Source organism: Salmo salar, chromosome 02 (assembly GCF_965601325.2).
Source record: "Salmo salar chromosome 02, fSalSal1, whole genome shotgun sequence".
In the NCBI taxonomy this organism is placed as follows: domain Eukaryota; kingdom Metazoa; phylum Chordata; class Actinopteri; order Salmoniformes; family Salmonidae; genus Salmo; species Salmo salar.
Window position 1 is genome coordinate 31,725,491 of NC_138292.1, and position 21,345 is coordinate 31,746,835.

The window sequence follows — 21,345 nt, forward strand, 5'->3', positions numbered from 1 at the left end:
GAGTCTGGACAAATGTCATTGTCAATTTGGAAAAGGCATCCTTACAGACCGCCTTGGTGTGGCGGAAATGAATCTGACCAAAGGGTCCTTCGAACCAAACATGTGCGCCACATTGCGTCAGACGGCCGACTACTGTAATACGCTGCTTATCCGGAACTCATGAGTTGACGTCCCTTTCTTATTCATTCAAAGGTATGGGCAACTTTTGCAAGTGCCATTTAGTTTAAAATGATGTATTATATCAAACGTTTGTGTACGTAATTAATGGTGTAAGGCAGGCGAATAACTACCACTTTTTCGGTAAAAAGCAGAGGGATGGGGCTGGTGAAATGTAACAACTCTCAAATTCATAGATGGAGCTATGGATGCAAGGACTGACCATTCATGATCTCAACAGGATAGCTTTAACAATTTTTTTTGAGGCTATACCGTGTTTGTTTACATTTAGCTAACGTTACTTTGTTTACAAACATTGGAGTAAAACAAGCTTATATTTGGGTTCTGGTGGTGTACGACCATTGAACGAAGCTCATGAGGCATTTAGTTAGGTTATATTTTTCAAGAATGAATGGGTACATATAATTTATTTACAATGGATATAGCAACTGCATATTGTCCCTTTTAACGTTACAGCTTGCCAAAGCTGATGATTAGCTAACCGACTAAACTCTGCTCATAAACTTCCTTCACCATGGAGTGGTTTAGTCCGCTAACGGTTAAGTTAGCTAGGTAGCCTGTTAGCATGTCTTTTCTGTTTGACAGGTTTGTTGCACTAGAAAATATTGCATGAGTCGATGCATAGCTATCTGCGCACATCTCTGTTTGTGGAACTGTCTGTTTACTTACCATATTTTTAGCGAACGTTAGCGTTTGTTACTTGCAAGAGATATCACGTTAGTATAGCATAACTTAAGTTAGCATAAACAAACGTAATGGTACTGCCTAGTGTTATGTAGCTAGCCTGCTAGTTTTAGCTGAGATTGGATGACTTGTGAAGTGGTTTGCATCCAATAGTCTGTACTATTTCATGGAGCGTTATACACTGCTCAAAAAAATAAAGGGAACACTAAAATAACACATCCTAGATCTGAATGAATGAAATAATCTCATTAAATACTTTTTTCTTTACATAGTTCAAATCAAATTTATTTATATAGCCCTTCGTACATCAGCTGATATCTCAAAGTGCTGTAAAACCCCAAACAGCCTAAAACCCCAAACAGCAAGCAATGCATGTGAAAGAAGCACGGTGGCTAGGAAAAACTCCCTAGGAAAAACTCCCTAGAAAGGCCAAAACCTAGGAAGAAACCTAGAGAGGAACCAGGCTATGAGGGGTGGCCAGTCCTCTTCTGGCTGTGCCGGGTGGATATTATAACAGAACATGGTCAAGATGTTAAAATGTTTATAAATGACCAGCATGGTCAAATAATAATAATCATAGTAGTTGTCGAGGGTGCAACAAGCACGTCCGGTGAACAGGTCAGGGTTCCATAGCCGCAGGCAGAACAGTTGAAACTGGAGCAGCAGCACGGCCAGGTGGACTGGGGACAGCAAGGAGTCATCATACCAGGTAGTCCTGAGGCATGGTCCTAGGGCTCAGGTCCTCCGAGAGAAAGACAGAAAGAGAGAAAGAGAGAATTAGAGAGAGCATATTTAAATTCACACAGGACACCGGATAAGACAAGAGAAATACTCCAGATGTAACAGACTGACCCTAGCCCCCCGACACATAAACTACTGCAGCATAAATACTGGAGGCTGAGACAGGAGGGATCAGAAGACACTGTGGCCCCATCCGATGATACCCCCGGACAGGGCCAAACAGGCAGGATATAACCCCACCCACTTTGCCAAAGCACAGCCCCCACACCACTAGAGGGATGTCTCCAACCACCAACTTACCGTCCTAAGACAAGGCCGAGTATAGCCCACAAAGATCTCCGCCATGGCACAACCCAAGGGGGGGGGGGGGCGCCAACCCAGACAGGAAGACCACGTCAGTGACTCAACCCACTCAAGTGACGCACCCCTCCCATGGACGGCATGGAAGAACACCAGTAAGCCAGTGACTCAGCCCCTGTAATAGGGTTAGAGGCAGAGAATCCCAGTGGAGAGAGGGGAACCGGCAAGGCAGAGACAGCAAGGGCGGTTCGTTGCTCCAGCCTTTCCGTTCACCTTCACACTCCTGGGCCAGACTATACTTAATCATAGGACCTACTGAAGAGATAAGTCTTCAGTAAAGACTTAAAGGTTGAGACTAAGTCTGCGTCTCTCAAATGGGTAGGCAGACCATTCCATAAAAATGGAGCTCTATAGGAGAAAGCCCTACCTCCAGCTGTTTGCTTAGAAATTCTAGGGACAATTAGGAGGCCTGTGTCTTGTGACCGTAGCGTACGTGTAGGTATGTACGGCAGGACCAAATCGGAAAGATAGGTAGGAGCAAGCCCATGTAATGCTTTGTAGGTTAGCAGTAAAACCTTGAAATCAGCCCTTGCCTTAACAGGAAGCCAGTGTAGGGAGGCTAGCACTGGAGTAATATGATCAAATTTTTTGGTTCTAGTCAGGATTCTAGCAGCCGTATTTAGCACTAACTGAAGTTTGTTTAGTGCTTTATCCGGGTAGCCGGAAAGTAGAGCATTGCAGTAGTCCAGCCTAGAAGTAACAAAAGCATGGATTAATTTTTCTGCATCATTTTTGGACAAAAAGTTTCTGATTTTTGCAATGTTACGTAGATCGAAAAAAGCTGTCCTTGAAACAGTCTTGATATGTTCTTCAAAAGAGAGATCAGGGTCCAGAGTAACGCCGAGGTCCTTCACAGTTTTATTTGAGACGACTGTACAACCATCCAGATTAATTGTCAGATTCAACAGAAGATCTCTTTGTTTCTTGGGACCTAGAACAAGCATCTCTGTTTTGTCCGAGTTTAAAAGTAGAAAGTTTACAGCCATCCACTTCTTTATGTCTGAAACACAGGCTTCTAGCAAGGGCACATAGTTGAATGTGCTGACAACAAAATCACAAAAATAATCAATGGAAATCCAATTTATCAACCCATGGAGGTCTGGATTTGGAGTCACACTCAAAATTAAAGTGGAAAACCACACTATAGGCTGATCCAACTTTGATGTAATGTCCTTAAAACAAGTCAAAATGAGGCTCAGTAGTGTGTGTGGCCTCCACGTGCCTGTATGACCTCCCTACAACGCCTGGGCATGCTCCTGATGAGGTGGCGGATGGTCTCCTGAGGGATCTTCTCCTAGACCTGGACTAAAGCATCCGCCAACTCCTGGACAGTCTGTGGTGCAACGTGGCGTTGGTGGATGGAGCGAGACATGATGTCCCAGATGTGCTCAATTGGATTCAGGTCTGGGGAACGGGCGGGCCAGTCCATAGCATCAATGCCTTCCTCTTGCAGGAACTGCTGACACACTCCAGCCACGTGAGGTCTAGCATTGTCTTGCATTAGGAGGAACCCAGGGCCAACCGCACCAGCATATGGTCTCACAAGGGGTCTGAGGATCTCATCTCGGTACCTAATGGCAGTCAGGCTACCTCTGGCGAGCACATGGAGGGCTGTGCGGCCCCCCAAAGAAATGCCACCCCACGACTGACCCACCGCCAAACCGGTCATGCTGGAGGATGTTGCAGGCAGCAGAACGTTCTCCACGGCGTCTCCAGACTGTCACATGTGCTCAGTGTGAACCTGCTATCATCTGTGAAGAGCACAGGGCGCCAGTGGTGAATTTGCCAATCTTGGTGTTCTCTGGCAAATGCCAAACGTCCTGCACGGTGTTGGGCTGTAAGCACAACCCCCACCTGTGGACGTCGGGCCCTCATACCACCCTCATGGAGTCTGTTTCTGACCGTTTTGAGCAGACACATGCACATTTGTGGCCTGCTGGAGGTCATTTTGCAGGGCTCTGGCAGTGCTCCTCCTGCTCCTCCTTGCACAAAGGCGGAGGTAGCGGTCCTGCTGCTGGGTTGTTGCCCTCCTACAGCCTCCTCCACGTCTCCTGATGTACTGGCCTGTCTCCTGGTAGCGCCTCCATGCTCTGGACACTACGCTGACAGACACAGCAAACCTTCTTGCCACAGCTCGCATTGATGTGCCATCCTGGATGAGCTGCACTACCTGAGCCACTTGTGTGGGTTGTAGACTCCGTCTCATGCTACCACTAGAGTGAAAGCACCGCCAGCATTCAAAAGTGACCAAAACATCAGCCAGGAAGCATAGGAACTGAGAAGTGGTCTGTGGTTACCACCTGCAGAACCACTCCTTTATTGGGGGTGTCTTGCTTATTGCCTATAATTTCCACCTGTTGTCTATTCCATTTGCACAACAGCATGTGACATTTATTGTCAATCAGTGTTGCTTCCTAAGTGGACAGTTTGATTTCACAGAAGTGTGATTGTCTTGGAGTTATATTGTGTTGTTTAAGTGTTCCCTTTATTTTTTTGAGCAGTGTATTTTGCCAGCCATTATATTGTCTGACACACCCATCTCCGTCATCATTCTCCCCCCTCTCCTAGGGATGGCTTCGCTCTACATCTCCCCCCACCCTGATAACTTCAGGAGCCTCATGGCCCTGGTCGCTGCAGAGTTCTGCCCCTCTCGGCCCTGCACACTCATCGAGGACCCTCCTGGTTCCCTGGCCATGTGCTCTCGCCCTGGCTTGGTGCTGGGCTCTGGGGGAGGTGAGGTGCTCTCTGGGGCCAGTGCTGTTGCATGGTACCTAGCCTCTCAGGGGAAGAGGACCGGATCGAATGCTAAGCAGGAGAGCCAGGTGTGGCAGTGGCTCAGCTTTGCAGACAATGAGCTGACTCCTGTGTCCTGTGCTGTGGTGTTCCCACTGCTGGGGGTGATGGGTGTGGATAAGAAGGTGAGGGAGAGGGTTTCACCACTGGCAGCAACCCATGCAGTCACAAACACAAATAGGAGTATAATGGTGAATATTTGCTTCATTTCAAATTAATTGGAGTATGGGAGTGATTGAACAATGACAAAGCAAGGGGAGGGAACACTAATCTGGAATAAAACACAGCCCAAGACAAATTCCTGTGTTAACATTGTTGATTACCAATAGTTTTTTTCTGATTCTGATGATTCCATGCAGCTTCAGCAGAGTTCTCATGCTGAGATGATGCGCGTGCTAAACGTTCTAGATAAGACTCTGGAGCCTAGAACATTCCTGGTGGGAGACAGCCTTACTCTGGCCGACATCGCTGTGGCAACTGCAGCACTCCTGCCCTTCAAATACGTGAGCCAAGTCTTTAACATTTATCCTATATGAATATACTCTTCCTCATTCTTTAAAGTTAGGAAGAAATGAAGGTACTTGTCTTCTGTTAACAGACTGTCTGGTAAGTGAGTACTGGGGTGTATTTATTACGTCTTGCAACAGAACCTGTTTACCGTTTAATAACTAAATGGAAGTAAATGGAGAAAGCAGAACAAAACGGGGGGCCTACCTGCGTTTGTCCTATAGAAACACTTGTTTTCGTTGTATAAAACATTTTCCATTTGGAGTAAAGCGTTTCTCTTGCAAAACATTTTGCAACAGAATAGGCGTAATGAATACACCCCAGTTGTACTGTAAAGCTGACGTCACAGAAAGCAATCCGTATGCAATTTCTGTTGCTGATTGCAAGTGACATCATCTCAAGCAACTTTGGTGATACGCAAAGCAACTCGACTGAAATTGCATGCAACATCCAATGTAAGATCTTCCTGTTTCACATTGTTTGAACTCCAATAACATTCCTCTTATTACTAGGCCTTGGAGCCGTCCAACAGGAAAGCCCTGACGAACGTGACCAGGTGGTTTCTGACTTGTGTCAACCAGCCTCAGTTTGTCAAGGTCCTGGGACAGATCTCTCTGTGTGAGAAGATGGTGCCCGTCACACCCAAACCCAGCGTTGCTATTGTTCCTGCTGCTAACGCTAATCCAACTGCTGATGCTAACGCTGCCAATGGTAAGAGGCTTAGGCCATGTCTTTGACTATGAGAAACTCGTCTGGTAGTATGTGTTAAAGATGCACTATGCAGAAATTGCTCCCCCATTTTCTGGTTGCTAAGATTCTAATAGTGCGCCTAATTTCAGTTTATATAACATAACAAGCAAGTATAGAGTAGAGAATCATTGTACCATCTAAACCGCTGGGAAATATTTATTTTCCATAACCAAAAATATTGTATTTTCAGCTGTTTGAATCTGATGTACAAAAACTGAATGTAAAATACGCAAAAACTAAACTTGAGAATGGGAAGCATAGAAATAGTGAAAGTTGAACAGATCTACCACTTCTTAGACATGCTTTCAATGAGAATAGCAGATCTATAACAAACATTTCTGTGTGAATTTGGTTGGGTCGCCCAAAAAGTTGCATTGCAGCTTTAAGAATTTGCAAACAATATGGAATCAATAAAATGACAAACACCTTCAGTTCGATTGCATGCAATAAAACAATTATAATAATTGTGAGTTGACTCGTATACCTGCAAAGTTGCTTGAGATGATGACATTTGCAACCTGCAAATGCAAGAGAAATTCTGGCCAAGTTTCTTTGTGTAAGATCAGCTTTAGATTGAATAATAACTTTATTATCCTGAAGATTACTGGTGTCTTCTTGTCAAGCTGAATGGCAAATCCGTTTCAGTTTTCACTACATTTGGCATCTTATCAGTTAGTTACATCAGAGGAATATTTTCTGGATACATAGGTGTGTGTGTGTGTGTGTGTGTGTGTGTGTGTGTGTGTGTGTGTGTGTGTGTGTGTGTGTGTGTGTGTGTGTGTGTGTGTGTGTGTGTGTGTGTGTGTGTGTGTGTTATTCTCACTCAGGCAAACCAAAGACAGAAGCTCAGCTGAAGAAGGACGCTAAAAACAGAGAGAAGCTGGAGAAGTTCCAAAAGAAGAAGGAGATGGAGGAGAAGAAAAAGCAAGAGAAGAAAGTGGCACCCCCGAAGGAGGTATGAAGATGAACAGGTGGCTGGTTTCATTTCTCATTTTCACTGTTGCAAAGACCATTGCTGTGTGGATCAACTGGAACCCAACAAGATGATGATCCTTAAAGTATACTCCCTTTACAGTTTTTACAGCCTAGATAAGGTCATTCAGTAGGTGTCTTGCCAATAAGTCTCATTCTGGTCTCTCTCCAGAAAAAGGCCAAACCAGAGAAGAAGGACCTGGGAGTGATCTCATATGACGCCCCCACCCTCCCTGGAGAGAAAAAAGGTGCTTATTAACCATAGAATTAGGAATGTGAATAATTGTATAGGATCTCTGTTATTAACCATGTATAATCCACCACTCTCTCTATTATACTCAAGTGTGTGTGTGTGTGGTGCATATTAAACTCTTATCTCTCCCTGTGTCAGACGTCCTGAGCCCCCTGCCAGACTCGTACAGTCCTCAGTACGTGGAGGCAGCCTGGTACTCCTGGTGGGAGAAGCAGGGATACTTCAAACCTGAGTACGGGGTGAGACTGTCACTCTCTTTATGTATTTCATAGTTTATGCTTGTTTATGAAATGTGACATTTAACCAGCCCATGGCTGAGGTCATAATCAAGCTATTATGATGTTCTTATATTCTTCAGAGGAAGAGTATCAGTGAGCCAAATCCTCGTGGAGTGTTCATGATGTGTATCCCTCCGCCCAATGTGACGGGATCTCTTCACTTAGGCCATGCCCTAACCAACGCCATCCAGGACTGTCTGACCAGATGGTAATGGGATTCTCTATCTGATTACACCAACCTGCTCTCTCCCTTTCTAGCAGCTTTTATTTTCACATCCTTTCACCAGTCTCACTCTATATTCTTTCTACCAACCTCTCACACTCTCTTTCTCTCTAGCCGTCTCTCTCTCTCTCGCTGTCTTGCTTTCTCTGTCTTGCTGTCTTGACTCTACGTGTCCCACTTTTCTCTTCACCTCTCTCAACATTCATGTCTTGTCCCATTCTCAACATTCTGCAGTGCTGTAATCTAGTTCTGTCCTTATCGCAGTATGATGGTGCATTTCCTGTTTCCTCCCTCTCCCCAGGCACCGTATGCGGGGCGAGACGACCCTGTGGAACCCAGGCTGTGACCACGCGGGCATCGCCACCCAGGTGGTGGTGGAGAAAAGACTGATGAGGGAGAGGGGCATGAGCCGTCACGACCTGGGGAGAGACCAGTTCATCCAGGAGGTCTGGAAGTGGAAGAACGAGTGAGTAGAGGGAGAGGGATAGGAAGGAGAAGAAGAGAGGGTTTCAAAAGAAAGAACAACAATAGAAGAGAAAGTAAGAGCTAGAGTTCCTCTCTTTCTTCCTCCCTGTGCTTGTTGCACCCTCGACAACTACTATGATTATTATTATTTGACCATGCTGGTCATTTATGAACATTTTAACATCTTGACCATGTTCTGTTATAATATCCACCCGGCACAGCCAAAAGAGGACTGGCCACCCCTCATAGCCTGGTTCCTCTCTAGGTTTCTTCCTAGGTTTTTGGCCTTTCTAGGGAGTTTTTCCTAGGGAGTTTTTCCTAGCCACCGTGCTTCTTTCACATGCATTGCTTGCTGTTTGGGGTTTTAGGCTGGGTTTCTGTACAGCACTTTGAGATATCAGCTGATGTACGAAGGGCTATATAAATAAATTTGATTTGATTTGTAGGAAGGGAGACCGTATCTACCACCAGCTGAAGAAGCTGGGTTCCTCTCTGGACTGGGACAGAGCCTGCTTCACCATGGACCCTGTGAGTTTACTATCATTTACATTACCTGTCACCTTTTACTGTGTCATCATGGACAACTCATGAGAGCTTTATTAGTCTAATACATAAAGTACTATGTCAAGACTGAGCCATTACCAACATTGTAATGTTCCCAACACTAAACTATTGTGACTCCCTCTCTAGAAACTGTCCTATGCTGTCCAGGAGGCGTTCATTCGTCTGCATGAGGACGGCGTGATCTACAGGAGCAAGAGGCTGGTCAACTGGTCCTGCACCCTCAACTCTGCCATCTCGGATATAGAGGTATGATTCTGTTGTGAAATGTTTTAAACTCGGCCTCCCGGGTGGCGCGGTGGTGTAAGGCAGTGCTAGCTGTGCCACCAGAGATTCTGGGTTCGAGCCCAGGCTCTGTCGCAGCCGGCCGCGACCGGGAGGTCCATGGGGCGGCACACAATTGGCCCAGCGTTGTCCGGGTTTGGGAGGGTTTGGCCAGCAGGGATGTCCTTGTCTCATCGCGCACTAGCGACTCCTGTGGCGGTTCGGGGCGCAGTGCACGCTGACACGGTGGCCAGGTGTACGGTGTTTCCTCCAACATATTGGTGTGGCTGGCTTCCGGATTGGATGGGCAGTGCGGCTTGGTTGGGTTGTGTTTCGAAGGACGCATGGCTCTCGACCTTCGCCTCTCCCGAGTCCGTACGGGAGTTGCAGTGACGAGACAAGACTGTAACTACTACCAATTGGATACCACGGGGAGAAAAAAGGCATAAAAAAAAATGAAACTGTTTTTGGAACGTCCATTCTGTTGCGTACCATAATGAACACTCCCATGATGCTGTATTGTCCAGGTGGATAAGAAGGAGCTGACTGGCAGGACTCTGCTGCCCGTGCCTGGCTACAGGGACAAGGTGGAGTTTGGGGTACTGGTCTCCTTCTCCTACAAGATAGAGGGATCAGGTAAGACAGAAAGGGGAGAGTCATTTTGGGCTGGGGAGGTACAGGGAAACAGCTTGAGTGTTTCTGTCAATAATGTTAATTGATCTCTCCCTTCCATTTTTTTCTCCCTCACCCATTTCTGTCCTCTCTTATTAAATGTCTCCCTGTCAGATGAGGAGGTGATTGTGGCGACCACTCGTATCGAGACCATGCTGGGAGATTCTGCTGTGGCCGTCCACCCTGCCGACCCCAGATACCAGGTCTCTACAACCCACACACACACCCTGCCGACCCCAGATACCAGGTCTCTACAACCCACACACACACCCTGCCGACCCCAGATACCAGGTCTCTACAACCCACACACACACCCTGCCGTCTCTACAACCTTCCAATACATGCGTTCTTTGGAGAAATCCATGAAAGGTTATGCTTTCTTGACATTTAAATGTTGTTTTGATGAATGTTTTTGTCATTCTAATTGAGAACTAACACGTTTGGGTTTATCTGTGTCTCTCAGCACCTTAAAGGGAAGATGGTGCTTCATCCCTTCTGTGACAGGAAGATGCCCATCGTGTTTGATGAGTTTGTGGACGTCAACTTTGGAACAGGTACTAACCATGCTGTGTGGCCATGTCTGTCCTGGGCTAGTCTGGTGGCCCAAGGAATAGTGGGATACTGTTAGTTTGTATGGTTGAGATGTACAGAACCAATTCTCTCTCTCTCTCCACCAGGTGCTGTGAAGATCACCCCAGCCCATGACCATAATGATTATGAGGTTGGAAACAGACACAACCTGGTCTTCATCAACATCCTGGATGAGAACGGCCTGCTCATCAACGTGCCGGCTCCATTCCTGGTACAGTACACTCCCACTTCTTCTTCACCTGGTACAGTACACCCCCACTTCTTCTTCGCCTGGTATAGTACACTCCCACTACTTCTTCGCCTGGTACAGTACACTCCCACTTCTCCTTCGCCTGGTACAGTACACTCCCACTTCTCCTTTGCCTGGTACAGTACACCCCCACTTCTCCTTCGCCTGGTACAGTACACCCCCCACTTCTTCTTCGCCTGGTACAGTACACTCCCACTTCTTTTTCACCTGGTACAGTACACTCCCACTACTTCTTCACCTGGTACAGTACACTCCCACTACTTTTTCACCTGGTACTGTACACTCCCACTACTTCTTCACCTGGTACAGTACACTCCCACTACTTCTTCACCTGGTACAGTACACTCCCACTACTTCTTCACCTGGTACAGTACACTCCCACTACTTTTTCACCTGGTACAGTACACTCCCACTTCTTTTTCACCTGGTACAGTACACTCCCACTACTTCTTCACCTGGTACAGTACACTCCCACTACTTTTTCACCTGGTACAGTACACTCCCACTACTTCTTCACCTGGTACAGTACACTCCCACTACTTCTTCACCTGGTACAGTACACTCCCACTACTACTTCACCTGGTACAGTACACTCCCACTACTTTTTCACCTGGTACAGTACACTCCCACTTCTTTTTCACCTGGTACAGCCTCCCACACCTCCCGGACGTCACTCCCCTACCTTCACCTGGTACAGTACACTCCCACTACTTCTTCACCTGGTACAGTACACTCCCACTACTTTTTCACCTGGTACAGTACACTCCCACTACTTTTTCACCTGGTACAGTACACTCCCACTACTTCTTCACCTGGTACAGTACACTCCCACTACTTCTTCACCTGGTACAGTACACTCCCACTACTTTTTCACCTGGTACAGTACACTCCCACTTCTTTTTCACCTGGTACAGTACACTCCCACTACTTCTTCACCTGGTACAGTACACTCCCACTACTTTTTCACCTGGTACAGTACACTCCCACTACTTCTTCACCTGGTACAGTACACTCCCACTACTTCTTCACCTGGTACAGTACACTCCCACTACTTCTTCACCTGGTACAGTACACTCCCACTACTTTTTCACCTGGTACAGTACACTCCCACTTCTTTTTCACCTGGTACAGTACACTCCCACTACTTCTTCACCTGGTACAGTACACTCCCACTACTTCTTCACCTGGTACAGTACACTCCCACTACTTCTTCACCTGGTACAGTACACTCCCACTACTTCTTCACCTGGGACAGTACACTCCCACTACTTCTTCACCTGGGACAGTACACTCCCACTACTTCTTCACCTGGGACAGTACACTCCCACTACTTCTTCACCTGGTACAGTACACTCCCACTACTTCTTCACCTGGGACAGTACACTCCCACTACTTCTTCACCTGGGACAGTACACTCCCACTACTTCTTCACCTGGGACAGTACACTCCCACTACTTCTTCACCTGGGACAGTACACTCCCACTACTTCTTCACCTGGTACAGTACACTCCCACTACTTCTTCACCTGGTACAGTACACTCCCACTACTTCTTCACCTGGTACAGTACACTCCCACTACTTTTTCACCTGGTACAGTACACTCCCACTACTTTTTCACCTGGTACAGTACACTCCCACTACTTCTTCACCTGGTACAGTACACTCCCACTACTTCTTCACCTGGTACAGTACACTCCCACTACTTTTTCACCTGGTACAGTACACTCCCACTACTTCTTCACCTGGTACAGTACACTCCCACTACTTCTTCACCTGGTACAGTACACTCCCACTACTTTTTCACCTGGTACAGTACACTCCCACTTCTTTTTCACCTGGTACAGTACACTCCCACTACTTTTTCACCTGGTACAGTACACTCCCACTTCTTTTTCACCTGGTACAGTACACTCCCACTACTTCTTCACCTGGTACAGTACACTCCCACTACTTCTTCACCTGGTACAGTACACTCCCACTACTTCTTCACCTGGGACAGTACACTCCCACTACTTCTTCACCTGGGACAGTACACTCCCACTACTTCTTCACCTGGGACAGTACACTCCCACTACTTCTTCACCTGGGACAGTACACTCCCACTACTTCTTCACCTGGTACAGTACACTCCCACTACTTCTTCACCTGGTACAGTACACTCCCACTACTTCTTCACCTGGTACAGTACACTCCCACTACTTCTTCACCTGGTACAGTACACTCCCACTACTTTTTCACCTGGTACAGTACACTCCCACTACTTCTTCACCTGGTACAGTACACTCCCACTACTTCTTCACCTGGTACAGTACACTCCCACTACTTTTTCACCTGGTACAGTACACTCCCACTACTTTTTCACCTGGGACAGTACACTCCCACTTCTCCTTCACTGGATCTTGTCTTCATGCTGTCTTAGTAGTTGTGGTGTGTTGTCACTCTTCTTCCTTTTCCTCCTTGTTGTTCTGTGTGGTATCTATTTGGTAACTTCCTCTCTGTTTTTCTCTGCCTACCTTCACTCTTTCTCAGGGTATGAAACGTTTCGAAGCGAGGAAGGCTGTGCTGCAGGCTCTGAAGGACAGAGGCCAGTTCAAGGAGACCAAAGACAACCCCATGGTGGTGCCTGTCTGCAGGTGTGCTACGATCAGTCCACATTACGAGCACATAAACACAGTCTAGTCAATATGCATTCCTTTTTTCAGCTTCACGTGCATCAGTGGGCGAAATGGGGTCACGTCTGTGTGCAGGTGTGTGAGCGTGTTAGTGAGAAAGTTCTGGTTTTGAATAGTGTTGATTGTGAGTGTGTTTCTCCTCCCCAGTCGTTCTAAGGACATAGTGGAGCCCCTGCTGAAGCCTCAGTGGTATGTGGACTGTGCTGACATGGGCAAGCAGGCAGCTGACTCGGTCCGGGAGGGAAGACTGAAAATCATCCCAGACCACCACCATAAGACCTGGTTCAACTGGTTGGACAACATCAGGTAGGTTTACACTGCACCCCTCCCAGTCCCTTCCTCTCTATCACCACCATAAGACCTGGTTGGACAACATCAGGTAGGTTTACACTGCACCCCTCCCAGTCCCTTCCTCTCTATCACCACCATAAGACCTGGTTGGACAACATCAGGTAGGTTTACACTCCACCCCTCCCAGTCCCTTCCTCTCTATCACCACCATAAGACCTGGTTGGACAACATCAGGTAGGTTTACACTGCACCCCTCCCAGTCCCTTCCTCTCTATCACCACCATAAGACCTGGTTGGACAACATCAGGTAGGTTTACACTGCACCCCTCCCAGTCCCTTCCTCTCTATCACCACCATAAGACCTGGTTGGACAACATCAGGTAGGTTTACACTCCACCCCTCCCAGTCCCTTCCTCTCTATCACCACCATAAGACCTGGTTGGACAACATCAGGTAGGTTTACACTCCACCCCTCCCAGTCCCTTCCTCTCTATCACCACCATAAGACCTGGTTGGACAACATCAGGTAGGTTTACACTGCACCCCTCCCAGTCCCTTCCTCTCTATCACCACCATAAGACCTGGTTGGACAACATCAGGTAGGTTTACACTGCACCCCTCCCAGTCCCTTCCTCTCTATCACCACCATAAGACCTGGTTGGACAACATCAGGTAGGTTTACACTGCACCCCTCCCAGTCCCTTCCTCTCTATCACCACCATAAGACCTGGTTGGACAACATCAGGTAGGTTTACACTGCACCCCTCCCAGTCCCTTCCTCTCTATCACCACCACCATCTCCTTTCTGCTTCTGTTTTCCTCTTCCTTCTATTCCTCTCTTTTGTCATCAGTCTTTCTCTTTCCTCGCTGTCCTTCCCGTTCTACTCTTTAATGTGCTCCATCTCTCTATGCATTAGAAGGTGACACGCCTCACTCTCCATTATAGTAATAAAGTGTATATCAGACCCTGGTTAGACCCCTCCAGCACCAACCCCCTTTTCTTCTTTAGTGGTTCATCTGTCACCAGTTGTGCTCAGGTTTCCTCATCCCTCTCTCGTTGTCCCTCCCTCCCAGGGACTGGTGTATCTCTCGTCAGCTGTGGTGGGGTCACAGGATCCCAGCCTACTTTGTCAGCGTGAACGACCCTTCAGTCAAACCAGGAGAGGTGAGATCTGTTTCTCTCTCATTTTCTCTCACCTGTTCTAACAACCCATGTCCCATCTCTCTGGCTTCCTTCTCCCTCCCTCCCTCCCTCCCTCCCTCCCTCCCTCCCTCCCTCCCTCCCTCCCTCCCTCCCTCCCTCCCTCCCTCCCTCCCGTCCTCCAGGACATGGATGGTCATTACTGGGTGAGTGGGAGGACAGAGGAGGAGGCCAGAGATAAAGCTGCCAAGCGCTTCAACGTCTCCACTGACAAGATCACCCTCAGACAGGGTAAGATCTCTCAAATGATGATCATTTACAGTGGAATGGAGTATTCTGCCCAGTGATTTATGTTCACTTCCTGTGTTACAGATGAAGATGTCCTGGATACATGGTTCTCCTCTGGTATTTTCCCTTTCTCCATCTTCGGCTGGCCCAACGAGGTGAGGCTGGGTGGGTGGGTGTGTGTCTGAGGCTGTGTGCGAGGCTGTGTGTGTGTGTGTATTAAAGTTGTTAACATATGCTTTCCATAGTTCCTGTCTTGACGATATTGAATGTGTGGGTAAGGTGTGTCTAGAACTGAGTGAGTGATACCCTGAGTGTGTAATACAGGTTATCCTCTCTCTGTCCAGACCCAGGACCTGAGTGTGTAATACAGGTTATCCTCTCTCTGTCCAGACCCAGGACCTGAGTGTGTAATACAGGTTATCCTCTCTCTGTCCAGACCCAGGACCTGAGTGTGTAATACAGGTTATCCTCTCTCTGTCCAGACCCAGGACCTGAGTGTGTAATACAGGTTATCCTCTCTCTGTCCAGACCCAGGACCTGAGTGTGTAATACAGGTTATCCTCTCTCTGTCCAGACCCAGGACCTGAGTGTGTAATACAGGTTATCCTCTCTCTGTCCAGACCCAGGACCTGAGTGTGTAATACAGGTTATCCTCTCTCTGTCCAGACCCAGGACCTGAGTGTGTAATACAGGTTATCCTCTCGCTGTTCAGACCCAGGACCTGAGTGTGTAATACAGGTTATCCTCTCTCTGTCCAGACCCAGGACCTGAGTGTGTAATACAGGTTATCCTCTCTCTGTCCAGACCCAGGACCTGAGTGTGTAATACAGGTTATCCTCTCTCTGTCCAGATCCAGGACCTGAGTGTGTAATACAGGTTATCCTCTCTCTGTCCAGACCCAGGACCTGAGTGTGTAATACAGGTTATCCTCTCTCTGTCCAGACCCAGGACCTGAGTGTGTAATACAGGTTATCCTCTCTCTGTCCAGACCCAGGACCTGAGTGTGTAATACAGGTTATCCTCTCGCTGTTCAGACCCAGGACCTGAGTGTGTAATACAGGTTATCCTCTCTCTGTCCAGACCCAGGACCTGAGTGTGTAATACAGGTTATCCTCTCTCTGTCCAGACCCAGGACCTGAGTGTGTAATACAGGTTATCCTCTCTCTGTCCAGACCCAGGACCTGAGTGTGTAATACAGGTTATCCTCTCTCTGTCCAGACCCAGGACCTGAGTGTGTAATACAGGTTATCCTCTCTCTGTCCAGACCCAGGACCTGAGTGTGTAATACAGGTTATCCTCTCTCTGTCCAGACCCAGGACCTGAGTGTGTTCTATCCAGGCAGCCTGCTGGAGACGGGTCATGACATCCTGTTCTTCTGGGTGGCCCGCATGGTGATGATGGGCCTCAAACTCACTGGCAAGCTGCCCTTCAAAGAGGTGGGGCTCATTTGGAAGTAATCACCTGCTGCCTGCCTCTGACCGGTGTAGCATGTTTCATTGATTACAGTGGGGACAGCCTGTATAGTAATGGCTGTATAGTAATGGTAATGGCTGTGTTTGACACTAGGTGTACCTCCATGCGGTGGTGAGGGACGCCCACGGGAGGAAGATGAGCAAATCTCTGGGGAACGTCATTGACCCTCTGGACGTCATCACAGGCATCTCTCTAGAGGTAACACACCGTGCTCCCATGGGGGCTGTTGTACTGTCTGCTTTATTAAATAGCTATTCCAGGCTCTGTTGAGGCCCTTTATCTGTCTCTCCTAGTGGTGCGCCCTCAAACTGAGCTGAGTAGGGTTTGGAGGTATCCACATTTTCTTACCGTCATACCGTTTCTGTACCATACTGGGGTATACAGTATTACCGGAAATGCACAAAACAATTTAGGCAACAGGGATCTTGATCCAGCAGGGGATTGAATGTAACCAATAAGCTATAACCAAGAAGCTTTATCTAGCCACTTAGATAGCAAGTTAGTGAACCAAATGTTTAGCTGGAGCCCTGAGCTGGATATCATGTATTTAACACATCTTAGGTTTCTTAGAATTATCCCGGCACACCTCCCCCAGCTGAAATACCCCGGTATACAGTATAAACGGTATATCGCTCAAGCCTAGAGCTGAGTCAGCCCTCTAGAGCAGTGGCCACCAACCTTTTCTGAGTCAAGGTCATTTTCGTAGTCAAAAAGCAAGCCGATATCTACAGCTATGATTTTGAAGAAAAGAAAACATTTAACCTAATAAGAACTTTTCTGTAGGAATGCGGTTTGTGCAGTAGGCCTAATACATTATCACAGCATATTAACTATATGCCTGGCCTGCCAATATAGTTAATCATATATAAAAAAACTCAAGCTTTGATCACAAAATAGATCAGTTTGAGCAGTACTTGCGAGGGACAACTGAGCATAAATTTAGATAATTTGCAAATAATTCGCTTTTTTTTTTTTTTACTGGTCTGTTACCTGCATCTATCTGATGGTCATGGTGCTTTCAAGACAACTAAAGAAGAGGTCAAATCATGACGTCAGTGATCTAGAAACGATTTTTCCCAGTCAGATCTCGTTTTCTTCCGAGTTCCCTGTTGTTTTGAACACTACATTAGTCGCAGCACAGGGTCCGCCTCTCTCGTCCCTGTTCTATTCCTCAATATTAAAATAGACACGATGAGCTGCTAATAATAAAACAAATGCAGGGCTATCAAAACACTTGGCTACTAATTCATTGCAGCACGAGTGGAAGTAGGGAGAAGCGCGTTTTTTATGTTTTGTAATAGTGTTGAATAAAAACAGAGGTCACAGTACTGAATAAAAACTTTGACATGAACTCACTCATAAAAACAGCAGCTCTTTGCTGTATTCTGTGACAGTCTCTCTGTGGTCATAGTTTTAAAAGTTATAAAATCTCATGTAGGTTTGGATCAAACTTTGCTGTAACTGGGGTCGTGGAAGCTGTAGGCATGGTGATTTGAGCTATCTGAATGGCCAGCACAATAAGCACACTAGATTTAGCCACAGTTCTGCCGGATAGGCGCAGTGTGTCTTTCGTACAAATGAAATGGTTCAAAATGGGAACACTTTGCCTACCCGGTGCGCAGTGCATCTGAATCAAGTGCACCTACCGCCAACAGCGCAACACTTTTTTTTAAAGGAGCGCAAGCCTTTATCTTTGGTGATCGACTAGGAATGCCTTGAAGATTGTCTGGTTGGTGACCACTGCTATACAGGGCTCTGGGGACAGGCAGTACATACTCTTACTATATCAGGTGGATTGAGGAACCAACAGTGTCTCTTGCTGCGCTGAATCAAAGTGTCATGCATTTATGTTGTCACAAAGCTGTTGAAATGCAAGTGTGGTTAAGGGCCTAGAACGAAGCACCAGGACACAGAGAGAGATGTCTCTAGTGACTCTTTGTGTGTGTGCAGGGTCTGTACGCCCAGCTGCAAGACAGTAATCTGGACCCAGTAGAGGTAGAGAAGGCCAAGCAGGGACAGAAGTCTGACTACCCCACTGGTATCCCAGAGTGTGGCACAGATGCCCTCCGCTTCGCCCTGTGTGCCTACACCAGCCAAGGTACACTACTCCCTACTGCCATCTAGTGGTGTGGCTGTGTCATGTTATGGCTGGCATGCCATGTACTCACCACCACTACTACCCTTTCTAACTCTCTCAGGCAGGGACATTAACATGGATGTGAATCGTATCCTTGGTTACCGTCACTTCTGTAACAAGCTGTGGAATGCTGTGAAGTTTGCCATGAGAACGCTGGGAGACAACTTTGTTCCTTCAGAGAAAGCCCAGGTGAGACGGGTGACATCTCTACCATAGAATCTTTATCTAGGCCTATTCAGTGTGTGCTTACTGCAGTGTCATGCCCATGTAAATAAAGGAAAATAAAGTTGCTGAGAGAAAATGCTCTTAATTTCATAGTGAATACGGGTATTTGTATGCTAAGATGGTATTTAGGTTTATATCTCTGTAAAATGTCTAATTATCCTCCTCCTGTCAGCTGTGTGGGGAGGAGAGCGTGTCAGACCGGTGGATTCTGTCCCGTCTGTGTTCTGCTGTGGGTCTGTGTAATGCAGGGTTCCAGGCCTACGACTTCCCAGCTATCACCACAGCCATCTACAACTTCTGGCTCTACGAGCTCTGTGACGTCTATCTGGTGAGAGTCTGTTTGACCGGTGAGTGTGAAATGGTGTGAGAATCTGTTTGAATGTGTGAGAGTGGTGTGTGTGTGTGTGTGTGTGTGGGATTAATATATTGCCACTCCTTAACTTCCTGCTCCCAACCTCTATCCTCCCCCCTTCTCTACCTCTCTCACTGCTGCTCCCAACCTCCATCCTCCCCCCTTCTCTATCTCTCTCACTGCTGCTCCCAACCTCCATCCTCCCCCCTTCCTCTCTCACTGCTGCTCCCAACCTCCATCCTCCCCCCTTCTCTACCTCTCTCACTGCTGCTCCCAACCTCCATCCTCCCCCCTTCTCTACCTCTCTCACTGCTGCAGGAGAGTGTGAAGCCAGTGTTCTCCAGGGCGGAGGACAGTGGGTCTCAGAGCCAGGCTGTAGTCTGCAGACAGACCCTGTTCACCTGCCTGGAGACTGGCCTGCGCCTCCTAGCTCCCATTATGCCCTTCGTGGGCGAGGAGCTCTACCAGAGGTTGCCACGGCGACGATCCCAGGATGACCGCTCTAGTATCCATGTCACGCCCTACCCTGAGACTGAGGAGGTGAGGGAGGGAGATTTGAGGGACTGAACTTTATATTGATACACTGAGAACACTATGTCAGTATAATATGCCCTGTGGTTTGTGTTATGTTGACTGTAATTTGTGGTTTGAGGTCATCTCTGTGGTCTCTAGTTCTGCTGGCATAGTGAGGACGTGGACCGTCAGATGGAGTTTGCGATGACCGTGGTCCGGACCATCCGTTCACTCAGGGCCGACTACAACCTGACCAAGACACGCGCTGATTGTGAGTTCATGCATGACCACAAGCACTGTACTATATTTACTTAGTTATAGCAAGGGTGTATGATTTAGTCAGAATTGGCATGATTATCTACTTTGGTGACTAGAAAGAACACTTCTTCTCATAGTGTTGTTTTACATATAACCATATTCTAGCCCTAACCCCTTCCCCCAGGCTACCTCCAGTGTATAGACAGTGAGACGATATCTCTGGTGGAGCAGTACAGTCTGCAGATCCAGACCCTGTCTCTTTCCCAGACCATCCAGCCCGTCCCAGCCACCGGGGCCGTCCCAGAGGGCTGTGCTGTGGCCATTGCCTCCGACAGGTGCACCATCCACCTCATGCTCAAGGTAAAAGGTCAATTTTACAGGCTTCAACCACACATTATTCTGTGTTGTGATTAGTATACACTGTTAGCCAGAGTAATCTGATGAGTGTGTGCCAAACAGACATGTTTATTCCCTAGTGAAATTTAGTTTCACGTTTTCCTGTTTTTACAACTACTTTTCCTTGTTAATCTCTCTCCCAGGGTCTGATAGACTTGGAGAAGGAGGTGGCCAAGCTGACTGTGAAGAAGGGAGAGCTGGAGAAACAGATGGATAAACTGAGAGAAAAGATGGATAAGAGTGACTACAAGGAGAAGGTGCCTGTTAAAGTACAGGAGCTGGATGCTGAGAAGGTAAGGATGTACTCAGGTTTTAGTTTAGGCAAGTAGGGCATTCCCACAGTAGAGATGTTTTTTTGCTTGGCTCTGCTTGTAAAGTGAGATATGATACTGCTCTCTAACCCTCTTCCAGATGCGTCAGAGCCAGACAGAGCTGGAGAAAGTTAAGGAAGCCATTGACAACTTCAAGAGAATGGTGTAACCTCTCCTCCTCCCCTTTTACAATAAGATAGTGAGCTCCAAGTATTGTGACAGTGACTTGTTTTGGCTCTGTACTCCAGTACATTGGATTTGAAATGATACAATGACGACTGAGGTTAAAGTGCAGACGTTTAGATTTAATTTGAGGGTATTTTCATCCATATCGGGTGAACATTTCTACATTAATGTGGATGCCACCATGATCATGAATGAGAAATTTAGACGCACATGACTTGTGCCTAATTTATCATTATACGCAATCATGGTAGAATCCATATTAATGTTCTATTCTTATTTACAATAAGTGACTCTAAAATGAGGCAATACATTTGCTGTTCATTTCTATTGGGCACAAAATATTCTGAAACACAACCCCCCCCAAAAAATGCTGTCATTTCTAAACAGTTCACCCAATATGAATGAAAATACTGAAGGTAAAGCTGACAGTCTGTACTTTAATCCAAAACAACAATTTCACTGTATTCCCCCTCCTGTTGTCTCATGTGCCACAAAGGATTCTCTGGAGGGAAGTGAATAAAGACCTTATATTAGACAGGCCGGGATCTCTGTTCTTTCTTT

The 21,345-nt window shown here is 47.1% G+C and overlaps 1 protein-coding gene across 10 annotated transcripts; it reads left to right on the forward strand.

The window, feature by feature from the left end:
* Window positions 1–113: 113 nt before the first annotated feature.
* On the forward strand, window positions 114–21,319 carry LOC106579727 (valine--tRNA ligase). Of its 10 annotated transcripts, none has more exons than XM_045702115.2 (30): window positions 114–192; window positions 4,531–4,880; window positions 5,115–5,258; window positions 5,775–5,973; window positions 6,840–6,967; window positions 7,157–7,232; window positions 7,376–7,476; window positions 7,596–7,723; window positions 8,040–8,204; window positions 8,650–8,731; window positions 8,894–9,013; window positions 9,556–9,664; window positions 9,815–9,903; window positions 10,164–10,254; window positions 10,378–10,502; window positions 13,071–13,174; window positions 13,361–13,519; window positions 14,579–14,669; window positions 14,831–14,936; window positions 15,018–15,088; window positions 16,244–16,369; window positions 16,500–16,604; window positions 18,357–18,504; window positions 18,605–18,732; window positions 18,941–19,096; window positions 19,439–19,660; window positions 19,793–19,904; window positions 20,076–20,251; window positions 20,431–20,580; window positions 20,699–21,319. In XM_045702115.2, exons 2-30 carry the CDS (start codon window positions 4,533–4,535, stop codon window positions 20,765–20,767), a joined length of 3,828 nt encoding a protein of 1,275 aa, XP_045558071.1. In that variant the 5' UTR covers window positions 114–192; window positions 4,531–4,532; the 3' UTR covers window positions 20,768–21,319. The 10 variants fall into 10 exon arrangements, 5 of the variants coding, with proteins under 5 accessions (XP_045558071.1, XP_045558080.1, XP_045558075.1 ...); XR_006760688.2 differs by lacking the exon at window positions 114–192 and adding an exon at window positions 211–572 and having other exon boundaries at window positions 20,159–20,251; XM_045702109.2 differs by lacking the exon at window positions 114–192 and adding an exon at window positions 213–572.
* Window positions 21,320–21,345: the final 26 nt, after the last annotated feature.